Genomic DNA, 21788 nt, shown 5'->3' with positions numbered 1-21788 from the left:
ATGTAATACTAACAAATACTGACAACCACCAACTTTAAAGCAGAAAATGGGAATTTACTTTAAAAAAAAATAAAGTTTGGAATTATATAGTAACTGATGACAGAGTTAAAATCTTCCTTCTTGTATTTATATGCCCTTACCTGCAGGTAAGTAGATACTTACACTTGCAGGCAGGAACACTGCTTAGCTACAACTAACCTAAGCTGTAGCTAAGCACATACACAGCTCATGCACAACTCCATGACTGGTCTGTGAAGCCACCAGCTAATAATGTGTACAAATACCAAATTCTATTGACAATTTCCCTACAGGCAAACTCTCTTTAAAGCTCTTCCCCTGCTTGACTGGTTTTCACTCTGTTCTTCACATAGCAGCCCCTAGGTAATGAGCTCCTATAGAAAAGTTCTTCTCAAGTCTTCTCAGAACATACCTATCGGCAGCAGTGCAATTAAGTGAAGCTTTCCTGCTTGCAAATCCATGGCTCCTGAACCAACTGCTGGCACAGAGCACATAAGGTGTCTTGGACATCTCATTATTGAATACAGCAAATCAGAGAACAGCCTCATTACACAGCATTCAAATCATTGTCTCCACTCACAGAGAAGTTTTCTTTCTGACCCTCTCTGAACCTTTGCAAGTGTTTAATGCTGTAACACAACAGTCACTTTTCAAAGGTGCTGGAACAATAATATAGCCATGAACTAAACTACTCAGCAAAGAAAAATCAGCTTTACAACATGCTTGAAAACCCATCAAAAAGTCTTTTAAAGGCTTTAACTACTTGTCATTAATCCACTGATATTTATTGCTCCAGCTAAGCCACAAGTTCAGAACATCAGGCCTTCCTGGAACATCAGTACAGCCCGTTTAATGTGCACATACAAAGAAATATCAGATCCAGGTCAGCTGGCATTTAACATTCAGAGAGGCATATCAGTACTTCCCTCATGATGGTGGTTATGCAACTTGCATTTCGTACATAGATATCACTCTTGATATAAGTATACCCTAAGAGCACAAGAACAGATTCTTCTGAAATAGAACAAACATACCTGATCCTTAAAAGCCCTCTGGTTGCTTGTGGCAGAGAGCATCTATCCATTCACTAGGATGAACTAAGTGAGAATGGAACAGAAAACACACATATCTCACCCAGCTCAAAGAACTGGAATTAGTTAAAGAGCCATTCTTCCTTAAAGTGATTAAGGGTCATTACTCAAGAGAAACAAGTTCATGTCAATTTGAAGAACAACTGCAGGACCACCATAAAGAAGCTGAAAGCTTTAGGAGCCTGCAAGGGAAACACTCCAGTTGTTACAGCCTTAGCTCTAAAAGTCACCCACCTTATAAATGACAACATCTGAACAGACTGCAGAGACCACAGGAGCCTGAATGCAGGAAAACTCAGTCTAGGTGAAACACTGACTGCATTTACACCATGACTGTATAGACTACAGCATCACAGGTATGTCCAGACACTGCAGTGACATCCTTAAATACAGGATTCTAATGAATACCAATTACTCGCAACCCAGTAGAAAATAGAACTTGATGCTCTCTTTGCTCTAAGAAGGAATGCTCTCTACCACCTAAACATACAGAGAAAGGAAGACTTCTGCCTAGGGAGTTCCATATGCCATCTTACACTGGACACTAAAAATCAGAGATAGCATCATTTATATCAACAGAATCATGTGTCCTTTCAGTAAACCCATAAATCAGTTGCCATTAAACAAGGTGAAGTCTTTGAGTCCTTTACTCATCCTTACACATTCACTAAGTGGCCCCTTACAACTTAGAATAGGGGATTTCTTGAGGCTTCACACAGCACCATAGTCTTAAAGGTTTCCTTTACCCAGCATCATTATGCTGAGAAACTGATCTTATAGTACAGAACTCTCCCTCCTGCTTATCAAACACCTCTACACACAAAGCTACATTTCTCACTTTATCTTGACATACTGTACATAAACTAATAACCCTGCATGAAATCTGCCCTAATAAAAGAGATATAGATTACAAGAGGAATTCTTGGGTGTTCTACTTCGCTGATTGGAAAATCATTTGTCAGCACAAGACCTCAGGAAGCTGTCTCCTAACTGATCCCATACAAATATCCATTTTACAGCCATTTACCACACTTTTACTAACGAAGCAATCCCTAACATGTGTGCTTAAATACATTAACTCATTCCATATGACTATGACTGTCAGCCCAATACACCTCTCTAACCTGATCTTTGACTAATTTATGCAAATGAAACAAATGAGGGAGGATTTAGATAAATTTAGGTAGTTGGTAATACAACGAGTAACTTAAGGAACACATTTTCAACAGCTTTGAGTTACAAATCACCCTCATGGCTGAGGTCCATGAAATCAAACTTGCTTCAAGCTGAGGGAATTAATATTCAGGTGTAACAGCTACATGGGTTTGCACCTATTCTGATTTTAAACAGCTACTACAGGGATAGGTGATATTTAGGTCTGTCCTGGTAAGCTGTTCTTATGGAAGACTAAGGGTTTTAGATACTGATTCCAGTATTAAGCCCCATTGTTCTGAGAAGTTCAATATGAACACCTGTAAAAATAATCTGCAAGGCCTTTACCATTTATATCTGTAACATTTGCACTGTGCACAAGAGCAAACCTCTTTCAAAATCAGAGCTGTATATATTAGCATGCATGAAACTCATGTGCCATTGCATGAATTTATAAGCATGCCTGAGAATCACAGAATCAACTAGGTTGGAAAAGACATTGAAGATTGTCAAGGAAGTTTAAAGAAGAAGGTTTTAACTCACTTATTTCACTCGCAACTTTGTCCAGTTTCTCCTTTGACCTACTGATGAGAACCACCTTCATTCCACGTCTTGCTAACTGCAACAAAACAAAACAGGAGGCATAAGAACCATCACAAATCACTTCCAAGTTAGTATTCTAGTTAAAGGAATTGCATCATTTGTCAGATATACAACAAGTATAACCAGCAGGTTTGAAAACATTACTATTTTAAATAGAGACATGAAGGGGAAAACCAGGACAACCATTTCAATGCTACTTCTTATACTTGATTCCCTTCAGGTCAAGTTTATTATCTGTTGATACAAGTTCATATAAAACAGAAAACCAACAGCAGATATTTCACAGCACTTTTACACCACCTCTGGAAGCCAAAGCAAAGAAGATATCACCATAACTGAGTTTAACATGCCAAGGTAACATACCCATGGTCACTTGAACACCCATGCTGCAAAATGACCCCAGCCCTCGATACTGCCTTCCTTTAGTCAGGCTCCCTCTTACTTGTACTAATCATAGGTATAAAGGTTAGCTTACTCATGCAGGTGTTTTAGGGAAGCTACCAGTCTAACTTCAGCTGTGGTCAGAGCATATCCTGGTCATCAAATCAGATCTACTGCTGCAAGATCAAAATGGGATCTAACAAGTCAATATAAAAGCATCTGCAAGAAGACAGCTACATATCTGAATCACTCTGCAATGAAAGCAAGGAAGGGTTGTGACTACTGTGTAAGTGAAAAGGAAAACCAACATATCCACAGCTCATGGTGACACTGCCTTTTAGGCACTTAACACCTACATATAAAACAGGAGAGTTCACATTGCTCCAAGAACACCCCTTCACCGCTTCAGGAAGCAGATGAGAATAGGTCTTAAAGAAAACCTAATTCCCTACAATCTCCACGGCACTGTTCAACAACAACCTAAAGTAACTTAATGTCATCTACCTTTCAAGCTTCTTTCAGAGAGAAGTATGACGTTTGTCAGCAAACTCTGTACTTCACTCCTATGTGTGATCTCTAAGCAGAAGAAACCTCATACTAGATCTCTCATGGGCCCATAGTGAGGTGTGATGAAACTAAAGACACTCACACAAGGAACTACTACTAACAAACTGCTGCCAAGTTCAGGCTTATGGGTAACTTAAGCTTTCCACTCGAGGAAATGATCTGGTATTATGGGGACAATTACCTAAAAGAGATGAACACATCCACCTCCAGATAAGCATCTGAGTCACTGGAATACACTTTCCATAAAGCCAACAGTAGGCCTAGAAAGTAGGGCAGGGAGAAGGGAATAACAAAGCATTCACATTACACAGGATAAAGGCAGTGAAGGCAAATTCTTTACTTCAAACTATCTCAGCCTGTGACACTGAGGACACTCTGACAGTCCTTTAACTCAGTCTGAAATAGCTGTGGTCCCAAAGGACACAGAAGCATCAGAGATGTTCCTCATGGGTACAAGCGCAGAGTGCTGACATGCAGTTTGCTTGCTTCCAGCAGTCATGACCTCACATTGCTTAAGTGCTTAAGCAGTCATGGCTCTCACATTGCTTAAGTGGGTACCTGAGACTTACAGAAAAGTACCTGTCTGTACTTAGCTCAAATGCCAAGGAAGTAAAGCCATGCCAAGGCACCCAGGTAGTGGAATTCCAGCATGTTTAGAAAGCCTCTTCCATGAGAACAAGCTTGACAAACTGCTGCTATAGTCACACTAAAGGGACACGGTCTGAGACGCACATCTGGAAATGGAAACCCATACCTGAGTAGAGAGCACACAGAACGGCCAAGGAAGGAGCCAGCAACTAGCAACAGATACCACTGAAACAAGTAATAAAAGCTGGAAATGATACAGTGCTCAACAGCAAGTTCAGTTCGAATGCAAGCAAATCAGCTCCTGCCGAGTGCTCTGAATTCACTGTAGAGGCTTAGTGGGTTGAAAGGGACCAGAATAGTCCAAAGAGCACTAACAATCCTCTGAAATTCCAATAACTACTTACACTTCTATGTAAGACAAAAGGAAGACAAGACTTACTTTGTAGATAACCTGTCATTGTACTTGGATCTATGGCCAGCATCCATAGGATCATGAAAAGGCTGAATGAGTAACACAAACACTCACCCAAAGCAGCAAACATTGAGAAGATGTTCTTATAGACTAATAATTGATACAAGTGAGAGTCACCATTCTAACGGTGTTGGTGGATGTTGTCTGATTCCCTTAAATGCCATGTTAGTAACTACCACATTTTCCACTTTGGTATCAACACACAGCTGCCATTAAAGCCCTTCCTCTCCAGGATGGAAAGGAATGTCATTAACAACCACCACATCAGAGTTAAAACTCTTCTTAGAGCAGGTATAACAAGAGGATCTATAGAAACCAACACTGAGCAGATGTGCATAGCAGAGTACTGGGATCACAACCAATGCGATCACAACGCAATGGGATCACAACCTGTAGTCTATCACTGCCATACAAAGACATCTAGGATTACATTTTAACTTGTGATTTGCAAAAGCAAACAGCAACAGAAGGATAATAAATAGCAACTCCTGACCATAGCCTTTAAAAAAAAGAAAGGGAGGGGGGATGCATGCTGGTTTGGAATCAAAGACTGGGTGAGCATCACCATGTAATGGCTGGACTTGATGATCTTAAAGGTCTTTCCCAAGCTAGTTGACTCTATGATCACCCAGACAGAGAAGAAAACTTGCATTTACCATAGCACTCCTCTCATGAAGAAGTGGTCTACTGACCAGCTACTCTTAGTTGAGAAAAGAGTAAAGATCTTAACAGTGCAAGAGTGGCCCTTTGCTTGGAAAAGAAGGGAAGTAACCAACAGAGCAAAGTACAACCAGAGAATCCACATACTCGTAACATCCTCCCGTCCATCACTGGTGGCCATGTCAGGCTTTCAAAGAGGTGATTCTCAACACACCATTACACTTCTCACAGACTCTTTATCTACATGATTATAAACACAGCCATCAGTGCCCAAGCAGCTGTATGCCAGTGGTATTTATAGTGACCTGAAGGGAACTTCTAGGAGCAAGTCAAGCCTTTGCTGGCAGCCTTATGAAGACATCTCTAGAGTTAATGGCAAGATCGAGAGGTCTTTTTAGGTATTCCACCATATATCCAAATTGACTCCATCCACCTGAACTGCAAGGGTGATTTGTGCTTTATCCTAAATGAAGTGGCAATAATAAACCTAATCCACGAAAAATGTGGTTTGTTCTATAGCCCAAGAATAAATATTTGTACCCTTTGGGGTGCTCTGTGCCTACAGCAACTATAGCAAAGAAGCTGAAACAGTCATTGCTTCCCAGAAGCATCTTGTAGAACATAAAGCAACTTGTGGCTTCATTCATCCCCTAACCTAACACATTGATGCTGAATCTGATTTCCCATGATGTTCAGGGGGTGTCTCCCACACCAGAGGACTTCCTCCTTACAGTGCTATGCCCTGGGCACAGTGACCTCCTTCCATTTGCTCTATGCAATTTAAGTACCGCATCATTTGCTTCAGCGCCCCGTAACTGGATATTGAGCACACAGGAGCTGTCAGGTTTACACTAGAATCGGATGCTGTTGGCACCAGGCTTCATTCCTTTAGCAGCAAACATCCCTTTCTTGACCCAGCAGGACAAGGCGCTACTTGCTGCAAAGCAGAAAGGAACTTGGGGGCCAGGGATGCAGATGGCAGGGCACACAGGTATGAAGGGAAACCTGAAAGACAAGGGCTACTCATGAAGATGAATAGTTCTTTTCCCTGTGGGCTCAGCAGAATGGAAAACTGAAGAGAAAGGGAATCTCTCACAGCTGATCTGCTCACAAAGTCATGCTGGTGTTTCAGAGAACACAGAAATGAGTACAGACAGGCTCACTCTGATACTGATGCTGGAGGTGAAAGTTGTTTTTGCTGTAAGTTGTTGTAGTCAGCACTATTTGTCATGATGTTCTCTGCGCTTATAGGCTATGTTGCCCCATACTAACAGGCACTTTCTGTCTTAAGCAATACATTCCAGTACTGTATCTGGAGCCCACATATCCATCAAGAGCAAAAGTACAGTAAAAGAGACAGAGGTAAAACCCAGCTTCAGAGACTTCATGAACTATAGAGAATAATTGGAACATACTGCAGGCAGCTGGAAATGCCATTTAGTCAGTGCCTGGAAATACCAAAAAGAAATACCAAGGGTTGAGAGAGTGAAAATAATTTTAACAACTAAAAAAAAAAGTCTAAAATAAAAAACTGAAGGAAAAGGGCAGAAAATAGAGTTTACAAATAAAGGAAGGAAACAAAAAAGGATTCAACTTCTGGATGGTCACCAGAGGGAGGCAAATCAGGAGACCTCTTTCCCTACAGCTATCTAGTGTGAGGTGTCCCTATCCATGGCAGGGGGGTTGGCACTGGATGATCTTAAGGTCCTTTCCAACCCTCACTATTCTATGATTCTATCTATGTCAAGACAGGGTTGGGACATTCAGCCTGCTGTTTGACTGAGTTGAGACAGCACGACATCTCACCAAGGTTCAAGATACACTTCCAAGTGATAAGAATTCTTACCTCTTCTGCATAGGCTTTCCCAATTCCATCAGTAGCTCCTGTGACCACTGAAAACAAACAAACAAATACACATTAGTTGCTTCACAGAAATCATTACAATGGGTGTCCATTAGTAGGCTATTAAGTTACTCATTCCAGCCAAGAGACACATCAAAGTCTCTGGAAGAGGTGTACAACTTCTATTAAATCTCTTGGAGAATTCACCCTAAAACCTTTCCCTATGTAAGAAAGGAGAGGAAGAGATGGAGTTAGGAGCCTAACAGTTGTTTCAAGAATCAGGTTCCGCACCCTTTCACATGCCAGTCCTCTGGTTCACTGCATTTCTTCAGAAGCTTTGTGGACTAAGAGAGGTTTCCAAGTCATTTAACTAGAACAAGCTCAGCTATGGCTATTAAACCAGCTTTCATCTTAGTTTTGAGTATATAGTACAACAAAAAGTAGCTTAAAGCCTGTAATCACACAATAAAACAATCACTTTTGGACCTAGGCAACAGGTCTCTGTTAGTGACTCTCCAGTGGATTGCAGACCTCTGTGACCATTGGGCTTACGAGCAGCAAGTACCAATGACCAATGCAGGCATCAATTCCAAGCTGGGCTTCTCGAGGTTAAAGTCTTTCACCCGTGGGTGCTGGGATCTGTGTCAAACCTCAACTCTTTCTAGGATTCTTTTCCACATGCTGAGAAGCTCCGAGTGACTCAACATGCCATTAGTTTGACAGATTATTCCAGGGCTCTCGCCACACCAAAGCTGATCGTTTCAGTTTGCTCACTAAACAGCACTTCCTCCAGTCAGAATCTGCTGTTCCAACTACTTTCTAAGCATGCACATTCAGAACCACTTTCTTTTAGTCTCAGCTCTTCTTTCTCAAACCCCATGCCTGCACCTCAACATCCTCAACTCATTTGGCTCTCCACTCATTCATCTGTCTCTGCTTTCACTCTAAGTGGCTACAGAACATCCTGGATTTTCCTCTTTGTCCTCAGCTTGGTTTATGCTTCCATTGCTTATCCCTGAAGACTGAGATGCCCAAACAATCGGGCTTGATGTTTCAGGAAACTGAACTGAAGAATCATAGAATGGTTTGGGTTGGAAAGGACCTTAAGTTCATCCGGTTCCAACTCCCCTGCATGGGCAGGGACACCTCACACTAAACCATGGCACCAAAGACTCTATCCAAGCTGGCCCTGAACACTGCCAGGATGGAGCATTTACCACTTGAGTGTTGGTTCAGCTCAGATCAACCTCTACCTGGACAGAACTCAGAGCAGCAGATAGAGGTGTTGTCCAACACCGAGATTCAGCAATAACTTCCCCTCAGGGCTGCAGGAGATGCATTTGCAGATGATTCGATTAGTCACTGCTTGCAGATCACCCATAACAGTTGGCATGCAAACAGCAGCCAGAATATTTCTGTTTTGAGTAATAACAGCGAGGAAATGCTGTAACCATTTTAGTTTCTGTGCCTGCTAGCTATGAATAAATGGATGTAATAACAACTGATGAAGCCGGCAGTGAAGGTCCTATTTGAGCTTGAATGGCCAACAGTGCAGTAACAGGCTAAGAATGAACATCCAGTCATGCCCCTGACTCAAGCTAGATTTACAGATGACCACAGATGAAGGTGCATGCACATTTATCCCTTCCCTGGATTCAAAGTTCATCTGCAAGATGCCATAGCTGCAGTGAGGTAGGATATGCATACTGCACACACAGGATGCTCTGGTTAGTAAATGAAGTTCTAGCTGCTGCACTGTCAGCACCAGTGACTTTCGTTGTGAAAAGCAAGATGTGTCACATCTTTTTGGCACTTCCTATCCAGCCCCAGTTAGGAAAGTGTGAGTAACAGTTCTGTTATAGAAACAAATCCACATATAGAAAGGTCAAGCATGGGTCCAAATGACAAAAAAAGGAGGCCCTGAGGAAGAAACCAAGAATACAGCCCCAGCAGTCCCTGGGAGGTAAAAACTGATCAGAGTGGTATTCCAGTGATGGCCAGGACACCAATAGTTGGATAAGTTCTAAGCTGACCCAATCTGGAAAGCATTCAACTTCAGTGACTTGGTTAAAGGGGTTGTTTCCCTCATCACAGGTAGCGAGGTACCTGAAGAACAACCATTTCCTATAATGCTTGTAGATTGCTTTGTCTCCTTCCAACTAAAATTCATGGACTTAATGGTTTTATCCCCAGATAACAAGCTCAGCACTTTAAAACACTGCTTCCTGACAACACCAGTCGTTCAGCTTCTAACAACCACGGTCGAGTGTGTCTGCTCTGTAAGGCAGGGACTCCAAAAACACATCTATAGCACTTTAAAGGCTTAGTAAAGCACAACTACTTTTAGTCAAGGATGTTTTCCTCATTTATTGAATCCATTGCTTCGGTAAATTGTAATGGAAATCAGCTGGAGCACAAGACTGAAGGTGAAGATCAGGGATTTCTATCTGAAGTACTAGGAACAGCACGGATTCTCTCTTTTTAGCCCCTACTTCAAATGAAAGTAACTGTTGTCCAGAGGTTAAAGTACCCTCCTGAATAGAACTTGAGAAATTTAAACAAATTCAATATAGATAAATGATGAAAAACATGACAAAATCTCACCCAGAAAAGAAGTGCTTGAGCCATCACCTACGTAAATGGACACCTAGTTATTGTTTTGCTTCTGCTGCAGGTAAAGGCATAGGCATCGGAATAAAGCACACGAGTAGCTTTTCTTAGCAATAAGGGAAATACTCTTCTCACAAGCAGGCACTAATACCATCATTTTCCAACACTCAGCCTAAGAAACACCTTTGTCTGGCCACGTTTCTCTTCCTAAGGCCCTTCAAGAGAAGTTTCCTGGCTCTGCTCTCTCCTGTTGTAAGCAAATGGATTTCCCAAACCAGCTGCACTGGTGCAGAGGCTGTTGAGGTCTGCACTAGAGGGCTGTGATGGGGAACATGCACTAATACTGACCAGTAGCACCCAGTCCAGCCAGGGAACTGCAGTTACCGTCCACTATGGGATCCTGGTGAGCAGTTTGGCGGGTCAGAAAGGCTGCCCAGATAGATATCCACAAGAGCAGGAAGCAATACTTATACGGTACCTTGTAAAAGCAAGAAAAAGAGGTGGGATAAAGGGAACTGATAGGACCAATGTCACACAAGTCAAGACCCTGTCACCTTACCTTCCTCCACATTTTGGATTACCGGAAGTGGATTTGCTATGGGTAAGGGGAGAGTGATAGGAAAAAGAAAGGCTTTGGTTCAAGGTATCTGATTTTCATATTGATTATGCTCATCTCTAGTCTCTACTCTGGAGCCAAGCGCTGCAGTTTTAACCACTCCACAAAGTGAATTCCTACTATTGATGTGACAGAGCTAGTTTAACTCCAAGTGTGGATTAAGCTTGTAAATTCTGTTTCTTACACAGACTGCCTTCTGACTGTAGCTACAAACTGACTGCAGTTGGCAGAGCTGGAAGAATGCAAAGCAAGCAGGGTAGGAATAAGTTATTGTCTGTACAAGAAAGCTGCACCAGCTCGCAAGTGTGATTGTACACATTTACTCAGTAGTCAGACTAACTGTAGTAGCTTCCCACTTCAGCCATCTGCCGTCTCCAGAAGAGGAGTGAGAAGAATGCCCAGGCAGTTCACATGTGAAGCCACCACATCAAAGTTTGCCTGAATGGAAGCTTGTATGGAAGCGCTGCCTGATTTTAGGCAAAGAAGCCAACATCCATCTTCCCCTGACTTGGGGGGTGTAGATGAAAGGGGGAAGAAAAACAAGGAAAGGTATTGGGTAACATGACAGCTCACTTCTAACAACATCAATACATGCACTTGCATTGGGCTGCAGATGTTCTGCCCCAGGAGGTCATCACTAGCCAGAGTTCAGCAGCTTTGGACACAAGGTATTTCACCAAGCAATGAATCTGGAATAGATTCCCATTTCAAGACATGCTTTTTTGGAACTAGCATATGCATAAGTGTGTAAATATATATATATATGAGCTGACACATGAAAGACTACAGCAGCTTCTCTCAGTTCTGAAACCTGCCCAAAGACTCCTGTTCTGAGTCACAGAGTCCACACAGCCTGGCCATGGTGAATGCCCCACACTAAAGAAACACATCTTGCTCTTCTATGTTGTGACATTTGACTGGGAAAGACTGGCGTAGTCATTATTATAATAGGGTATAGATGTATGCATGGCATTTTATCCTCTGATCCCCGCTTTCATTTCAGTTGTGCACAACAGTCTTGCATTCCAACTGACCCTATACTGTTCAAAATAGAAGATAAGAAGTGAGAAAGCTGGTAAAACACTTAAAATCACCATTCATACTAGCCACTAGAGTACATCACAGAAGTGACTTTGAACCCACCAATGCTTTGGATATAGCCTTACTTTAGCGTAAGTGTACAAAGAGAAACTTTCAATGGGTCTGAACAAAGAAAGCAGAATGGGGCATCATCTGCTCACACCTCTGGAGGAGGTTATGCCATACACAGGCTGTAGATCTTTCAACTGCTGTTGTATATATACACAAGTCATCTGCACAGGAACTCGGGCCAGCAGTTAAGGTTTTAATTACAGTATCATCCTTAAGACATCATGCAATCATTTCCATACATCACCCAAATCTGCATCTTAGGTCAGTATAGATTTTCTTTTGGTCCCTTTAGGCACTGGGAGCTGCTCTAAGGTCTCCCCTCAGCCTATGGCCCTCCTCTGGATAGAATCCACCTATGGAATCCACCACAGCTGCTACTACTGGACTAGCTATTGACAGACACAACTCACTAATTCCCTAAACCTTAATACTGCCTGGCCACTTCACCTCTTAATGTTTCACATGGTGTGATTCACAGCTTTTTTCACATACACCACAGACACGATGCAGTTCATAAGCATCAGCATCATCTCCTGTCCAGTACCAAACTCAAGGCAACCCTTGACAAACACAGGGTAAAGTTAAACAGATCCAATGAGATCTGTTTAATGAGATCAACGGTCTTGCAATAGATTTCTTGCTATTGAAAAAGGCACAGACCAAGCCTATGGAACACATTGAACAACCAGCCAGAGACCTGAGTCAAGAAGATTAACATGCTCAGTTAATCTTGACTTTTGTCATGACTAAAGTCATGATATACATGACTTTAGGGGCTAAAAACATCAACTCTTCTCCATAAAACAAAGGGGTGAATACACAAATGCTTCCAATAGCACATGCATCCTTCAGAAATCCCATAGCCCATGGCTAACACATACAAGATAAAGTACCATCAATGGTGCAGGAGCTCATGTTCTTTCTGCCCATAAGAACTAACAGCCACTGCCTTCCTAAATAAGTTTGACAACTTACTAAACATCCACCACCTTCTAAGAGGTACACTCAATAACCATTCCTGATGTTAAAAAGGGGACTACCATTCGTGAAGACATTCAAGCCCAGGCTGACATGGTTAAAGATGCCTGTGCTCATTGCAAGGGGGTTGGATTCCATGACCTTTGAAGGTCCCTTCCAACCCAAACTATTCCATGATTCCACAGCCAGGCAATAGCAGCACCCAGCAGACCACAGTTTTGCAAGTGAAGTGAATATTCAAGGCCCAGAAAGAACATTTTTTATCTGCCTCTGATGCACCCAGGACACCTTAAAACAAGAAGCAAAGAATGGTGCAGTAAAGCATGAGGCAGGCGTATAGAAATCCTCTCGTCTCACGATGGGAGCAAGGACCAGTGTTGACACAGGGAAGGAAGCAATAGCAAGCATAGAAAATTCTACTGCAGATCTGCAGAGCAATCACGCTGAAACAAGATTATAGATTCGTGACTCCCCAATTCAAGGTTAGACTACAGTGAAGGAAAAGCTTAAAGAGATCAAGCCTGCCTTCAGATACAAGCACGTTTTCCATGGCAAAATAAGCTGCTGAGATGCCTAATGGAGATAAAGCATGGAATACTTTCACCCATGCTGCTGCTAGCAAACAGCACCAGGCGGACTCCTTGCATTGCTTTGACTACCTACACAATGAAGCTAACAACTATTATGCATGTTCTCTGCTAGCCTTTTCGAACTACAGATTCATTTCAGTGCAGCCATTTCCCTGTTGCCATTAAGAAAAGCCTGAGTTTTTAGGCAATCTTTCACAGTACTGCAGATGCACTCATGCACGTCACTACCTAGGGAGGAGAACCAAGCTACTAACAATGTTATTCCCCCTAGAAAGATGTGGGTCCAGCAATTTGGGAATGCCTATTCTCTTCCTGCCAAAAAACGAAGGTAACAAACACAATGAGGGCAGGTGAGCCACACTGCTGATCCCATGAGAGGTATTCAGATTTGATGTTAAAATGGCCACTGCAGAGCTAGTCTCTCATCTACATCCTCCATTCATATAGAAGAGCCATCCCTGTGCTGCAAGGCTGCATCCAGGTTGGAGTGAGGGTCTGTGATGGGCACAGCTATACATATATATATATACATATATATATGGGTACCCAGCTATAGCAGACATCAACATAAAGAATAAAACTAGGAGCCCAGTGTGTCTTATTAAAGCAATAGAGTTGAGAAAAACTTCACAGCGCAGCTAACCTTAGCATAGGTTTAAAGTACAACACATAAATAACTGAAGACTCGAGATCCTTCTGCTACGAAACACGGAGGCTATATTAAGACTATGACAGCTCCTGGGGAAAACAAAAGCTGGCAAGGGGAGAAAAGACTATCCCTGCTTGGCATCAAGCAGCGCTTCATTTATTACAGGTTTATATAAATCACTGGCATTTGACCAATACCAAGCTTCTAGATTATCTCCAGCCAACAAAAATACTTGAGTCTGTGGCTGATTAAAAATATTCCACTTTTTGTCCTCAGCTTGCTAGGAGCAGCTATTTTTAGTAAAAGCCCAATCAACCTTATCAAAATCGAGCATCAAAAATAGACTTGGAGAAACACTGGAAGCAAATGCTATTTTTAGGTGCTCTGTCTATCCCTGCCGTTGCCCACAGAATCTGACTGTACAGACCATGCATGAGTGCTTGGTTATTCTAGGCAGATCCTAGTCGTGACCCTTGTCTCTCCCCTCCCCTGTACACCTGAATGCAGAAAACACTCGATTGATTAAAGATTAATACAGCCGCAAACCATGACAGATGCCTTTCGTCTGAGTGCTTTTGGGGAAAGGGGGGGAAGAATATGGGATGACAGAGAGCTTGCATCAGTATTCCTCTTGGGGATCTATTACATGGAAAGAAAATTGCTATTTCAATTCCCTTTTGTTGCTAAAAATAGCAGCCCCAATTGATTCAAGCAAACAGGGCACCGGCTTAGCACTGCCAAATTTAGAAACCACTGAAGTCCCAAAGAGTGAACGCTAACGCAGTCTAACACATGCCAGCTCATATTTAACAAAGAACAAAGGAGATAAGCATGCTGGCTGCAAGTTAATAAGACAGCAGTAACTTCCTGCATCCTTATGAAATAGAAACACAAAACTCCCTGCAAAAAGAAGACAAACTTCACTTCTTGTCGCAATGTAACTGGAAGCTTCACCAGAAACATTATCCAAACCAGAGCTGAACTCCTAGAAATGCTGTATTTAAAGGGGTGTTTTTTGGTATGAAGGGTTTTTTTCCTGCACAAAGGAGCTAATTCCTAAGGGTCAGGGTTTGAAAAGACAGGCTACAGAAAAAGGTTCCATTCCCAAGAACCAAACACTCACTCGGTAACAGCTTGTGTCTAGGAGCTAGGATTGTGGGTAGAAAAAATAGGCTATAAATATCACAGTACTGACAAGTTCCCATTTCATCCAGAGCTATAGCAGGGAATGGGTTTGGGCAGTGAGCTCCCAAGATTTCTTTAGACTTGAGAGCTAGAAGCAATCCAGAAACCCCAACAATAAAACCATAATGAAGAGCTCATGGAAATCACAGCAACATCACTTCCAAGAGCTCCCTGTGAGTTCTCCAAGTTCCTTTTATGCACTCACACTCAAGTCTTTGCCATGAGGTCTTTTCCTCCAGTTAGATGGGCTGTTGTGGTATGGATATGGGAGTCTGGGAGGAGAGAGGAGCTTTGTTGGCCTGTTCCCTGCATTCAAGGCTTTGATCCAGAAAACATCAGGTGAAGCCAAGAGTGCCCTGAACTTAAGTTTCTGGAACAGCAAGGAAGTTGTTCCAATACTTTGAGGATCAGAGAGCTCAGGACTGGCACCATCTGAAGGCTTTCAGTGCGTTTTGCCACTGGAAACATGAAGAGAGAAGTTGTGCTCTTGAGACACAAGCAGCAAGCAGAAGGGTTCTTGGGTTTGGAGCCTACAAAGCTGGAAGAAGGCTCTGCATAAAATGTCACCAGAAGAAAACAGAGATTTCTTTTTCTTCTCTTTCACTGTACATTGGTAACAGGCAGAAAAATTCAAGTCAGTGACATAGCAACAAAAACCCAACACCTGCAAACAGAAGGGGATAACAAGTGATCTTGGTAAGCCATGGACATACTCACTGCAAGTCAAATCTATACAGGGTGTCAGAATAATCATAAGCCAAGAGTGGAGACTGGGATAAATACAGCACTAGATCCATTTTTAATCAAAAGGCAACTGTGCCAAACTTGCAGCAAGTGGGATCACTTTAGATAAGAATAACACACCAGACTCACGAGGCAAAAGAAAATGGTTTGATAGGATGGCCAGGAGAAACTATGGCTATGAAGGTGACTGAGACCAAACATAAGAATGTTAGAACATCATCAGGAGCTACCTGGGGAGATGTCTACAATGGTTCAGACCCCTCAAAAAGGAACTTTTATCAGGATAAAAGCAAATTATTACCTACACTCCTCAGGGCCTGATCTCAGCACAACTCCTGTTGAGCATCATTACTAGTGACCACCAAGGAGGGAATGCTTTATGAACTTCACCTAGCTACTAAAAAGGATCACAGTGTGATCCACAAAGATTTAAATGGGTTTATAGACTAGCATAATTGAAACATAATACTGCTAGATGTTATGTGGTGACATGGCATTATCAAATGCCAAATGCACACTTCACTTAACTAACTTCACCTAAGAGCTGAGGTGACCATTGGAGGAGTTCCGTTGTAAGCAATGGAAGAAACATACCTGGGGTGCAGCTGCTTAATATAAAAGGGACTATGAACTTACACAACCTGCTTGCATCCACTGAGGTGCTGGGAGATGAGTTTAAAAGGGGTTTGTTTGCTCTTTATAAACTCATGTAGTGTAAATACAGAAAACAAAAGGTCAGGTTGGATGAGGCCTTGAGCAAGCTGCTCTAGTGGAAGGTGTCCCTGCCCATGGTAGGGGATTGGAACTGGATGACCTTCAAGGTCCCTTCCAACCCAAACCATTTTATGATTACATTAGGAACAAAATAAGTGGGTCACAATTTAAACTGGAAAGTAGAATCTTAAAGGAGAGAAGGAAAACCTGTTTCTGACCCTGAAGAGCACAGTAAGGATACGAGGATATAGAACCTGACCTGCTGGAGGAGCTCCGAGATGCAAGAGAGCAGTGCAGGACAAGACAGTGGTAACTCTGGAAACAGAACTACAACCTTGCAACAAGAATCTGTTCATTACTATCCATTTAATGGATCAGAAGGAAATGGCAAACAAAATAAGCCTGACTAATTTGTTGATTGGGTTTGATACATTCTATTAATTGCATGCTTCTAGGCTTCCTCAGGTTGTCAAAGGGCATCAGAGGAGGGTTTTAATCCTCCCTATCTCAACACACAGTTTGACTTCCAGAGTGCCTCTGCTCATCTCTTCATGAAAGACAGGCGAGTTGCAGCTAGAGATGAGACACAAATGATAGGAGAGGGAAATACACGATGGTCCTAACAGGATGGAGACCTTCATGAAGAGGATCAGAACCAGGAAGGGGTTCTTTCCGGAACCCCTTATTGTCCTGGCAATAACTCAAACCATCTTCACAAGCACCTCTGTATTCACAGAGAGGACACCAGTCTCCAAAAACATTTGGGGCATGAAAAGAACAAACAGCACTTTGTAGCAGCTTTTTAGGATCAGACATAAAATTCCTTACGTTCTTTGCTGCACATGTCAAGAGACCCCAAAAACGCAGTGCTAAATACAGCCTTCTCTCTAAGCCTCTGAAACACCTTTTAGAGCTTCATGACAAAGACCCAGACTATTGAGAATTATACAAAACAAAGTCTTGAAGAAGCATTTAAATGAAGGTTTGGGTACCTTTCAAGCACAATGCATCATAGAGCGAGGACATGACACATCCCAACACATCAAGCCATTAGAAAGGAAAAGCAAAACATGGGAGTCAATAAAGACATCCTGTTACCATTCACTTAATCCCTCCACTCGCACATATCCGGGTATGTATATTGGAAGTGAGATAGAAACCATAGCGTGGACAAGCTTTCTCCTGGTGTCACAGTTTATCACAAGATTAGACCTTCCAGATCAGAACAGAGGACCAGCAAACCCAAGACATAGTCTCTGGCAGTGGGCAGCAATAGGTACTGAAAGGAGAATTTAAGAAGCAGCCAAGCACATCACGGTCCCTTCTCCAGGATGTTCCTCCTGTCTCCAGTTTGAAGCTCTATTTGGTGGTGATTTTGGACAAATTCACAGCAGGAAAAGCTATTAAGATCTTTTACAGTAATCTACGTAAACCTTAGCATCTAATAGAGACTGTAACAGTAAGAAACACCTCTGAACCACATCCTGCAAGGCACAGTATCATCTCCTCCTGTTCTTTTTGAGACCAATCTGTTACTATGGGATTTGGTGCTTTCTCCACCATCTCTTGATCATGTTAAGCAATGACACTGATCATTTTGCTTAACTTCCTTTCTAGACTTTAAACTGAAAGTTGTGGATTTTCAAGTTATTTTGTGTATTTATTCGACAAAACAGGTAAATGTAACAGATAAAACAAAAGATATGAGATTAGACATGCAGGCAACCCTCTGATGGGAGCCTCTATCAGAATCTCTGTGGACTACAGCTCTGCAGACAGCAAATGAACTAAAAAAAAATTAAGTACATTTAAAAATACCAGAATTATCTAAATATATTCCATCTATTAGAAAAATCATGCTCCTTCCCTATCCCCAGAATTAGAATCTTCATTTTGAATGCAAGTTACAGAGTAGAATTTCAGTGCACCAACAATACACCAAAAATAGGCAAGTTGGGAAGCACAGAAAGACCAAGAAAACTGGCACTGAAGGAACTCATTTTCTTCTTAACTTCCAGCTCAAATGAACCCCAAGCCACAGAAGGGCTTGGACATTTTCTCATCATCCTGTCTCCGGACAAAGATAAACGCTTGCAGCATCCAAATCTGCAACAAGGACCACTGTGCCCAAGATAAAACATTCTCTGGGAAAGACATGTAGTTGATCTCTGATAAGGAAGGCTCTATCTGGAGCACTGTGTCCAGTTCTGGGCTCCTCAGTACAAGGAGCTGCTGGAGAGGGTCCAGTGGAGGCCACAAGGATGCTCAGGGGTCTGGAGCATCCCTCAGGAGGAGAGATTGCAGGAGCTGGCCCTGTTTAGTCTATAGAACAGACTGAGGGCATCTCATGAATGCATATAAATATCTCTAAGGTGGGTGCAGGAGAATGGTGCCAGGCTCCTTCCCGTGACGCCGAGCGACAGGATGAGGAGCAATGGCCATAAACTGAACCACAAGTTTCACCTCAACACAAAGAAGAGCTTCTTTATGTTGAGGGTGGCAGAGCACTGGAACAGGCTGCTCCATTGAGGTGGAGTCTCCCTCTCTGGAGACATTCAAATCCTACCCTGGACTCCCTATACAACCAGCTCTGGGTGGCCCTGCATTGAATTAGATGATGTTCGAGGTCCCTTCCAACCCTGATGATTCTGTGAAGCTTCTTGCAGCACAGTCCCTGGTAAGAAAGGAACCCCAACACAATCCCAGATGGGAGCCAGGCTGGTTTCACCCTACTTGCTGCCAAACTGGTACAAATACCCCAGTCTGGCTGTGTTGGAACCACATATCCTGCACTCCTCAGCATTTTCTTGGGCAGAACAGGGCTTACTGCCTAACCTACGTCTGCAGGGATGAACTTGGCCACTGCTGCACAGGAGAAACCTCATGTGTGGACAAGTCTTATCACTCTGGCTCAGGTCACTCCACTTCATGCAGTCACCGGCATGTTTCCACCTTACTTGCTTTCTCCTCTAACATTAATCCAACCTGGGTATCTTTACCCTTCACAACAGCAAACCAATCTAGATCCAGCCTCCAACCCTTAACATCTTTCAAACTCATCAGAGTCAAAACACATCAGAAACCTGAAATACATGGGTTACCTTCATGTCTCCTGGATACCACTGTACTTTCTTCCACGAGGCCACTTGCCAATGGTTTACATGTTTGCCTAATACACAAACATGAAAAAGTTCCAGTTTTTAGGAAGGAATGTTGTAACTCAGGACTGCTGCCTATCTGTGCAGAAGGAAGAGTTTTAACCCTAAAAAAGGCAGTGTTCCATTATGTTGTGCAGTAGAAACGTGACTGATAAAGAGTATCTCTGAAAAGCTGCTTTGTAATTATACACACTTAAAGAAGTTCCTAGCAGAGTCACACCACGTGCTCAGTATATTATATTCCCCTACCCAAAAGGTGCATGACTGTGCCCGAGAGCCCTCCTTAGTAAGGTCTACGATCTACGTTGATGCTGGGCTACATCAAAAGGAGCATCAGCAGCAGGATTCTCCCCCTCTCCTGCACTCTGGGGAGACCCCCCCCCCCCCCCCCCGCAGTCCTGATCCAGCCCTGGGGCAACAGCACAAGAGGGACATGGAGCTGTTGGAGTGAGTGCAGAGGAGGCCATGGGGATGCTGCAAGGGCTGGAGCAGCTCTGCTCTGGAGCCAGGCTGAGAGCGCTGCGCTGGGGCAGCCTGGACAAGAGAAGGCTCCTGAAGGGGGGACCTGAGAGCAGCTCCAGTGCCTAAAGGGGCTGCAGGAAACCTGGAGAGGGGCTTGGGACAAGGGCCCGTAGGGACAGGCCAAGGGGAATGGCTTGAACCTGCCTGAGGGGAGACTGAGATGAGCTCTTAGGCAGAAGCTCTTCCCTGTGAGGGTGCTGAGGCACTGGCACAAGGTGCCCAGACAACTCTTAACACATGTGTGCATATACAGTCTAAGCATACAGAATCTCCACTCCTAACCCAAAAATACATCAGTATCCAACAATCTTAATCATTTTGTTGCTCTTACATTTGTGGATAGCCACCCTTATTTAATACAACACTTAAGCATGGCCCTGCCCCAACAAGCCATCCTGGGTACTAATGCTCCCGAGACTTCAAATGTGTTTTAAACGACAAATGAACCAAAACTAATCAGGACAGAGCTGACTCAGACCTTCACCTTCTGGTAAGAGTATCTGCAGAGAAACCTCTCAGCTGTCTCTCAGCATGCGAGATGCTGCATCTCCCATCATTCAGATAAAGCCTATGGACACAGCTAGACCATTATGCGACCCATTGCCCTCATAGCCAGGTCCCCCTTGGGCCACAGCTAACTCAGCTCCAGCAGCAAGTTGCTTGCTCCTGGTTGTCAAATCCCACCAGCAACAGCTCTTCCCAACACCAGCAAAAGCAACCAAGAATCACCCAAAAGCATGATCCCATCACTGCTAAAGCAAGATCCCCGTGTTTGGGTTCAAGGGAGAAAGGAAGGGGCCCAGCAGCAGTACCAATTGCTCTGGTGACAGCAGCCCATGCTGAGCTTGCTGCTAGCCTACATGGCTCTTCAAGGGCTCAAGGAGCAACTCTATATGAAAGCTTGAAGCTTTCCACATATACACAGGGCAGCTGCACTACGGAGGTTCAGAAGTGCAGCACCATAGAAAGCAATGGAAACACCACATTCCTGCCGTGAAATTTGTGCTACAGATTGGTGCATGGTGCGAGTTACTGCCTCACCATCCTAAAACCCCACTGCTTGGTGCCCCTACTGCCATGTGCTAGCCATTCAACATGCCAAACCAGAAGAGATCTCCCCATTTCTATTTTGAAAGCCAACTGACCTATATACATCATCTTCAATGACGTTAAATGATCTCAAATAGCTTCTCTAGGAAGTGATTTTATACCTGACGAGTACCCCAAAACCCATACACAAAAGGATTTCTCAGTAAGCACTGCCTCACCAGGGTGTTTTGGGGCCATGCAGAGCGAGGGCAGCTGAGGCAACCTGCTTCAGCAGCCAACCTGCTTCGCCCCTTCCCATGCCTCCAGCTCAATGCACCAGAACAGTTCACCCATTGCAGACAATAAGCAAAGCTGCGTAAGCAGCCGAGCGCAGAAGATGAATGAACCATGTGATGCTCAAGATCTGTGAATTGAAAAATCCCAATGCATGAATTAAATCTGTACC

The 21788-nt window shown here is 43.2% G+C and overlaps 1 protein-coding gene across 1 annotated transcript in view; it reads right to left on the bottom strand.

Moving 5' to 3' along the window:
• Nucleotides 1-21788, bottom strand: part of HSD17B12 (hydroxysteroid 17-beta dehydrogenase 12) — a 91969-nt gene that overhangs the window by 50281 nt on the left and 19900 nt on the right. The window contains 2 exon segments of the mRNA XM_034062334.1: nt 2805-2880; nt 7379-7425. Of these exon segments, the coding sequence (XP_033918225.1) occupies nt 2805-2880; nt 7379-7425 (123 nt within the window).

This window comes from Melopsittacus undulatus, chromosome 4 (genome assembly GCF_012275295.1).
Source record: "Melopsittacus undulatus isolate bMelUnd1 chromosome 4, bMelUnd1.mat.Z, whole genome shotgun sequence".
Classification (NCBI taxonomy): Eukaryota; Metazoa; Chordata; class Aves; order Psittaciformes; family Psittaculidae; genus Melopsittacus; species Melopsittacus undulatus.
Note: the sequence above shows the minus strand (reverse complement) of the source record. Positions and strands in the feature narration are given on the sequence as shown.